Raw genomic sequence first — 8,072 nt, 5'->3', positions numbered from 1 at the left:
GACAAGACTCTAAAGTCTGCATCTAAGCTGCGTAAGCTCGTGGATGCTGTAAGTAAAACCACCACCGTTCTGCAAAGACTTTATTATTCTCGTAGCTTTGATCCATGTAACATTTTGGATTCGATGTTTAATTTGCAGGCAGAGCATGCGGAAGCTGCGATGGATGCAACCTCCAAATGTCATCGTGCCTTGGAGTCGGCCGCCAAAGACAACTCATCAAGCGCCGAGGGGTTCCGTTCCATGACGGAAGCCATCGAGTTCAGTTACTACGATGTACAAGGCTTCATTCGCCTGCTCCGATTAGCTCTCAAGAACTGTACCGCATGAGAAATCAAGATTGACTAAAGAGAAGAGAGAGAACCCAGTCTTCCTGTATCGTTATGTACACATCCATCATCCTTGCGTTGCAAATTAAGGAGAGCCCAATGCCGCTTTTCATGGAGTGTATGGCAGCCACACAAGCAGGTGGCTACAGATATGTATGGAACCTGTCATGTATGCATGTATGCATGGGCGTTGACAGAGCTCTTCATGCTCAGTCAATCAAAAGCTTAATGAATATTTTTTTAGTACAACGGAACGCTAGTAATCTATCTCGTGTATTGCGGTGTGCGTGCGTCTTCTGTGTTTGAATGCTGTGTGCACAAGAGTTGGTGTTCTTGGTGATGCAAGAACCTCCTTCGCTTTGGTTCTCCATTGCCGTCCATGTTAAGTGTGATCGAGTTCGGTGCTTCCGTATGTTACTGGTCCAAACACTGTTGTATCATTATGTAAACTGATGACTGTTTACGTCACAGCTTTGCGAGATAATCTGATCGTATACGTTATAACAATCATGTTATGAAGATTAACCCCAAAGAAATATCCGCATAGGTTATTTCCACGAAAGATGGGTCCCACCCTTGCGTGATCCGTCGTTATACTTCTGCTTGAGGTCCTACGTGGTGGTACGGAATCAGAGGGCACGTGTGCATAAGATATCTGCTCCTCCTCGTAGCGTCCCAACGGATGGATGGGGTAGATCGAATCATATAATTTATATAAAGAAATATTAGAATATGATTCGATATTTTTCTTGTATCGTTGTGATTATACAAAAGGACGAAATTACTTCTTAGGTGCTTATTTCTTATTAAATTCATTGAGGAAAAATAAAAAAAGGCTTTCCAAATTTTGGGTATATATACAAGCAGAAGAAATCTCTGCACCGAGAAGACAAAAGTTTCAATCTTTACACGTGAAAGATAACAAAGAAAAGGAAAGCAAAGAATCAAAAAGTCCTCCTCTCCGTTGGGGGTGGCAATTGCTGCCGCTGCAACCTACCACACAGCCTCTCACCCTACCAATAATGCGTAGGGCAATTCTTGGTCTTCATCAAGTGGAACTTTGAGAGGGGAAGCTGCCTTCGAGCAGTGCTATCGACGTGTCTCTTGTTCCAGAGTTGAAGGTGACTCTGGTGCCGTGGCAAACTGCAAATGCCTTCCTTGGCCAGACTGCTGCAGCATGGATGCAACTTCAGTTGCTGATAATAATGCAGCTGCTTCCTGTGTGTTCATAATAAGAGTATCCATTCAGAATAAAATTATAACAGTGTTGATGAAACTCAGTAAGATATCTGCTGTCACTAATGTTAGGAAGGGAAACAAAGGAAAATGCATTTTTCCCTTACAACATTTTTGCATAATTACACATGTAAGGATGACTTTTATGTGTAATAGGTTGATCCTTTGCAACCTGCTCCTCCGGCTCCTCACTGATACGAGCTTTGTGCCCCGGGTTCATCCTTTACTTGACTTTACCCAAGTCAGACAATTTTTTCAAATGCAACACTCGGTACCGTGGCCTGAGATCACCAAGATAGACCAACCAATGCTAACATATGTATCAGTCACTTGTTTTTGTAAGTTTGTCATGATTCTGTTCACTGACCAGTTCTCCATGTACACACAGTCCAACTATTTTGAACATGTCCAAGTTTTAGATTGGTCTCGATCCGTATATTTTATATTTTATGATCATCAACAGACAGCATACTGTTTACTCTCTGCTAAAACTATGCAGCCCGTGGACTTAGGTTTGATCCGTTACATGTGAGTGAGCCTGGAACTAATTACTCTAATCTACTGATGCCACAAAGCATGCTCCTACATTTGTACTTGAGAGGGGGGGCTAACCTGTCTTTCCCGTCGGCGCTGCAGAACACTAATGGTCCAGGCCATGATGTAACACGGGAATAGAAATGAAACAGCCCGCAGAAGAAAAAGCTGCCAATTATCAGTCAAATGTCACATGATTAAGCTAGATAGAGATCGTAAACTGAAAGAAGTTGAAACTTCTGCTTACTGAAAAATATGTGGAAGCATCATCATCATCATCTTCTTCAATAGCATCGGTAATGCTCAATGCTTGCCTTAACAATAAGAGAGCCATTAGCTGCAATAAAACAAGGGGAGAACCGCCATTAGTATTCAAATCCAAGTTGTAGAATCAGAATAACTTTGCACCAAAAATCGGCTGATAATCATAAAGCAAGGGAAACACAATAAAATTAATTTTTATGTCATATAAATGCTAGATCTAGAAAAGGTACAAGACCAAAAAGACCTTTACATGAAGATGTTACACATTTCCAGTTACCAAAAGGAAATTATTTATTAACTAGCTTTAGATGGAATGTCGACGTTGTCAAGGACAGATAAACAGAATGCTTCTTGTAGCTTATAACAAGTAAAAATGTACCATCTCGTTCTCTAGATAATTCTTATGAGTAGATTAATTTAGCCAACAATTTAGATCAATTTCAGTTTTTATGAGAAGCAATGTGAAATTTGAAAGAAACTAATTACTCATAGTTGCAGATGAATGGTTCTTTAGGAAAGTGAAAATTCAACATATTGAAAACAAGTACAGATTAGTGGAATTATGAGATAGAACTTCATGACTTCGATAACCATTTTGACTACAAAAGCATCACTGGGTTAAGATTTTGCAAACTCAATAACCATTTTAAATAAAAACATCACATTACAAATATGTATTATTTAATAAAACAGGGAAACCTTTAACCAATGGCATGATTAGGTTTTACCAGCAGAACCACAAAACTACAAGCAACACTGCTGACATTTGTAGCAGCTTGCTCATCATATTCAGCTTCAAGGAAGCCGTGTCGTGCTGTTGCCATTGCAATAACCCGAGGGTCATGCAAATCCAAATGGGAGCCTCTGATGGTCCATCCTCCACTGCATTTCAGGTGAAAACTCATCAGAATTGAGAATTTCAATGATGACTATTTTTAGTAAATTTGTGTCGTGCTGTGGTAAGAAAGTGAAAATCACATATGAGTGCCCTTAAGATGTTAGGACTGTAGAGAACCAGCATTTAGGTTTACACATAGAAATAAAACTTACCTGATATTAATAACACTTTCAACAGGGTGGACACGTGGCACTACAGTGTATCCTGGTCTGTATTGCTGTGAATCACAAGAAAGATCACTTTCAGGAACATGCACTGCCAGTCTCGACACATATATAATAGCATATCATTTTAGTTAAAGTTCCGACCAGTATCTAACATAAGCAATACAAGATATAGTATCACCCAGAACCAGTGACTCCTACAGAATGAACGGAAAGTTATCTTATTAAACTAGATGAGCAGAAAGCGCATTAAATACTTCCTCTGCAGCAAGAAAGAGGATCAAGAATCAACATTCTAACATATAGAAGTACACAAAACAAATGAAGACCACTTCAAAGTTTCTAACAATTCAAGGCAATTTAAAGTGCTGAAGAAAACAGGAAAGAAAAGAGATGCACATGACCTTTTAAGCTGTGCTACGTGCATAAGACATAGATGAAGTTGATAAAATGATCAAATTAATGACTCACCTCATTGCAAATTTCACAGGTTATATCGCCTTTCTCATTGCACCAGCGTTGCACACATTCCCTATGAGCATACTGTACATTCAAGGACTCCAAGTAAGAATATCATGATTCATATGACAGAACAGAAGAAGAGAAAAATGATAACCAGAATGTCAACTTTTACAAGAAACTGGAGGAAGCATTTGAAAAAGAAAAAATGCTTCGAAGTCAAGCTAATGTGCCACAATTATACACCAGTTTTGGGATTATACAAGTGTTTAAAATTCTGAAACATAGTTGTTGCCTTGTTGGACCTTCAAAAAATTGGTATGAACGTCGACCACACATAACTTCCATTTCATTCGATGAGCAAAAAACTGCTAATTAATCTAATAGCAGATATTTTAAAAGACTCAATTTATTGGTGCTGTTTGCTATGAATAAAAATAATCTAAAATTAATCTGAAAAAAGCAAAAAATCAGACTTTTTTGCTAATCAAAGTTAAAAATCTAGCATGAATGCTTCAGCACTCGAGCAAAAGCACACACTTACCAAGTTTAGCAAACATCTAACTTACATATCATAAGACACATGATATTGCAGAAGAGAGAAGCATTTGAAAAAGAAAAATTGCATCGAGTTTACCTAATGTCCCACAATTATACACCTGTTTTGGGATCATACAAGAAAAGCATTAAGAATTCTGAACCCTAGTCGTCGTACCTTTAGAAGATTAGCATGAATTTCAATTACATAAAACTTCCATTTCATTCGACGCAAATAATTTGCTAAATGATCTAATAGCAGATATTTTTAAATGCTAAATGTATTGGCCTTGTATGGCTATAAATAAAAATATCTACAATTAATCAGAAAAAAGCAAAAACGTCAGACCTTTATGCTACCGCTACAAGCGCAAGGGGTTTCCAAGTTTTTTATATGATCCTCCTCTTGGCAAATACGGCATTCCACGATCTGAAGGAGTGGCTCTTCTTCCTCCCCAACACTGCTTTCTTCCTTGCCGTCCATCTCAATGATGGAATCGACCGCAGAGGTGCAGAGAGCAGAGCAGGCCAGACCCTGTGTTGCTTCCAATCCGGAGGAATTTGCACCCTCTATTCTCTGCGCTCCTGTCTTTGGCGTGATGACTTCATCAACATACAAGACCAGATGTTCTCCCATTGTGTAGCCAAATCTACAGCAACAATATTTGCAGGAAAATGAGGCAAAATTTCTCTCCCCTCCCCTTTTGATCGCTTGCCAAGTAAAATTCCTTGCTGGCCCTCAAGATCGAAACTTTAAGTTACCGATCAACTCAGCACCCCCGTCCTAGCAAAGATAAAATCGAATCGGAAGATTCTAGCCTGAGAAAAAGGAAGAGAGACACGACTAGAACTTTTACGAGGGCCGAATGGAAAAGAAAGGAAATAATAAACCCTATAAAGGAATCATCCCCTCAACTCAAAAAAAAAAAAAACGATCTTTAAAACCCAATCGAAATCAAGAAACATTCCTAATTCAATCAGAAACAGCAAAAATTAGGCTCGGTTACAGAAAACCGCAGCTCACACGGTTACGAGAAAGAAATAGGGGAATCGCCGTACCGGCCGCAAGACAACGAGCACCGCAACAGCAACACCGCGCAGCTGCGACAGGGAAGCGCAACAACTGCACAGACAACAACGTATTCTCCTATGTCACAGTGCTTCAGCTCCGTTGGTCCGACGTTCCTACTCGACTTTAATGGCCGCCATTGTTGTCTTCGAGTCTAACATGCATTACACTGTTTCTTTTTATTATTTGATAATTCAATTAATTCTCCTTTTATATATATATATATATATATATATATGATGACATAAAAACAAATTATTTTTATCTCTATTTTAATTAATATTTATGCAATGTTTGATTTATTGTCTTTAATTAGAAGCGGAAAAAGTGAAACCCCAACTCTTATTAGCTCTTAATTAATAATATTTGCTTCTTCTTCTTCTTCTTTTTGGTAATAAATCCACGTAAGCTAGATTTAAATCTTGGGATGAAGCTGTCTTTGGTTGTTGGAGGATTAGGTAGGCCTCACCTAATTCTCTTATTAATCCAGTTTTGAATCATTCAAATTAAGATAGAACTTGAAATCATTTAATAATGGATTGAGTGGTTAGAGAATTAATGAGATGCTTTCGTATTTACATAACTTGTGAGTACTGTCATCATGTGTTCATTAATTAGCAATTAAGAAATTATTTTGGAGATAAATAAACCCTTCAAACAAATGCTTATTAAGCATATGTTGTGTTGATAAGCAATCAAGAAAAGACTAATGATCTCAGATCGCATCGTGAACGAACGTAGCTACGGATTGACGTGGGCAGGACTAGCCATTTCTTGGCTCTGCAGGCGGCGCAGCTTCAACGAGGTCGACGGCGACTTCGGGGCGGTGCTACTCCCCATGGACGGCAGCGACTGCGGCGGCTGTTTCTCCGTCATCCGTATGAACCTGTAGGACATCGTCCCCGACAGTGTGCCCAGCACCGGGCCGACGAAGTACACCCACAGCGCATCGTACTTCCTGCTCGCCATCGCCGGTCCCAGTGTTCTTGCCGGGTTCATCGATCCTCCGGAGATCGGCTCTTGCATTGGGTTTTACTGATCGAAGAAGTTAGATTTTGTACGCGTGGGTTTTGGTTGTGGATTACCCAGCGAGGATGGAGGTGATGCAGACGGCTGAGCCAACCGCTCACCCGGCGAGCTCTCCTACCTGTATGTCATCCAACGAGAAGCCTTCAAGATAGAAGAGCTCATGAGCTCATGAAGCCCTCACGGCTTTGGTGTCGGTTGCCACGGCGGACGTCACGAACATCATGGAGAAGGTGACGACGACCTCCATGATGAGGGACCTCGCCGGGGTGCCGGACGGCGTGGTGGTTCCGAGATCGGTGATGGGGTGGAGCAGCTCGCGGAGGATGAAGGAGGCGATCATGGCGCCCGAGAACTGCGCCGACCAGTAGAAAGGAACCTGCACCACACGCATGGCAGTTCAAGGATCAATTCAAATCAGAATATAATATCCATTAATACGGTTTGATGTCGCTATAAATCTAAAAAATAGTAATTAAATAGGAAATGGATAGAGTATAGTCTGATGGATGTCAATCCAACAGAGGATTTGGTGTTCGCATGATATGTGTGTGTGTATATATATATATATAGTCATGAAACCTACTCCAGAAGTAGAAGAGAGATGGGGTATGCTAATTAACCTGTATCCGTGGGAAACGCCTGGAGACAGCGACGGCCAAGGTGACGGAAGGGTTCATATGCGCCTCAGAGATGTGGCCCACGGCGTAGATCATCACCGTCACGATCAGTCCGCCGGCGACGGACGCACCCAGCTGCGAGACGACGCGGGGGTTGTTCTTGTTCAGTGCACCAGCGCCGCAGGTCACAAACACCAGTAGAAAGGTGGCTATCACCTCGGCGATAACCTAAGAGTCATCATGCAACCAAGTGACGCATGCATGCTCTGAAGTATGATCTCGGTAGAGATAAAGCGGGATGCATGGAAACCTTTCTGAGAAGAAAGGGTGGGAAGATTTCTTGGAAGCACTTGCGGCGACGGAGTCTTGCGGCGGGGACGAAGTCGTCTTCGGCTGCCAAGGTTTGAACTGTGACGACATCTATGTCATGGATTTCATTGAAGGAAGCCATCTCCAAGGCACAGTAAGGAAAGCTACTTGCAGCTGGATCTGTGCTCTCCTGTCTTCCTCCGGGCTGTGGTATATATATATAGATCAGGGAGTGCCCATTGGCTTTCCTCGTGTAATTAGTTATTTTAGTATTTTGATCCTTATACTTTCAAAAATTACATTACGATGTCTATAATTAGGAAAGTGAAAATATTGAGATTTTTATACTTACAAAATTGAAACATTAAAATCCCTTAAGTTTATTTTTAATTTTAGATGTTTTATGTATGTATTCTTTTCATAAAATAAAATTTAGTTATTATTATGATTGAATTTTATAAGATAAACAAAATTTCTTCTATTTTCTTTTTGTGTGAAGGATTTAACGATGGAGGCACTTCTCGCAGTGTGAAGCATAAATGATATATGGAGTTTGGAATGATGAAAAAAACACTTTCATTGAAGTTAAAACCTCACTTAATCATTAGCACGAGGAACTTAAGCATCTGT

The 8,072-nt window shown here is 40.4% G+C and overlaps 1 protein-coding gene and 1 pseudogene across 4 annotated transcripts; both read right to left on the bottom strand.

Annotated features, from left to right (window-relative positions):
- Positions 1-1,159: 1,159 nt before the first annotated feature.
- On the bottom strand, positions 1,160-5,619 carry LOC103981085 (uncharacterized). 4 transcript variants are annotated; one of them, XM_018825126.2, is made up of 9 exons: positions 5,478-5,619; positions 5,181-5,237; positions 4,768-5,068; positions 3,894-3,965; positions 3,411-3,475; positions 3,089-3,242; positions 2,344-2,433; positions 2,175-2,264; positions 1,160-1,544 (listed from the first exon to the last, which is right to left on the bottom strand). In XM_018825126.2, exons 3-9 carry the CDS (start codon positions 5,053-5,055, stop codon positions 1,416-1,418), a joined length of 888 nt encoding a protein of 295 aa, XP_018680671.2. In that variant the 5' UTR covers positions 5,056-5,068; positions 5,181-5,237; positions 5,478-5,619; the 3' UTR covers positions 1,160-1,415. The 4 variants fall into 4 exon arrangements, with proteins under 4 accessions (XP_018680671.2, XP_009395955.2, XP_009395956.2 ...); XM_009397680.3 differs by having other exon boundaries at positions 4,768-5,237; XM_009397681.3 differs by having other exon boundaries at positions 4,768-5,202.
- A 609-nt stretch (positions 5,620-6,228) lies between these two features.
- On the bottom strand, positions 6,229-7,584 carry LOC103981647 (aquaporin NIP2-2-like; annotated as a pseudogene).
- Between the last annotated feature and the right edge of the window lie 488 nt (positions 7,585-8,072).

The sequence above is a fragment of the Musa acuminata genome, chromosome BXJ2-4 (genome assembly GCF_036884655.1).
Source record: "Musa acuminata AAA Group cultivar baxijiao chromosome BXJ2-4, Cavendish_Baxijiao_AAA, whole genome shotgun sequence".
Taxonomy (NCBI): Eukaryota; Viridiplantae; Streptophyta; class Magnoliopsida; order Zingiberales; family Musaceae; genus Musa; species Musa acuminata.
The sequence above is the reverse complement of the archived record's forward strand: the minus strand, read 5'-3'. Positions and strand labels throughout refer to the sequence as shown.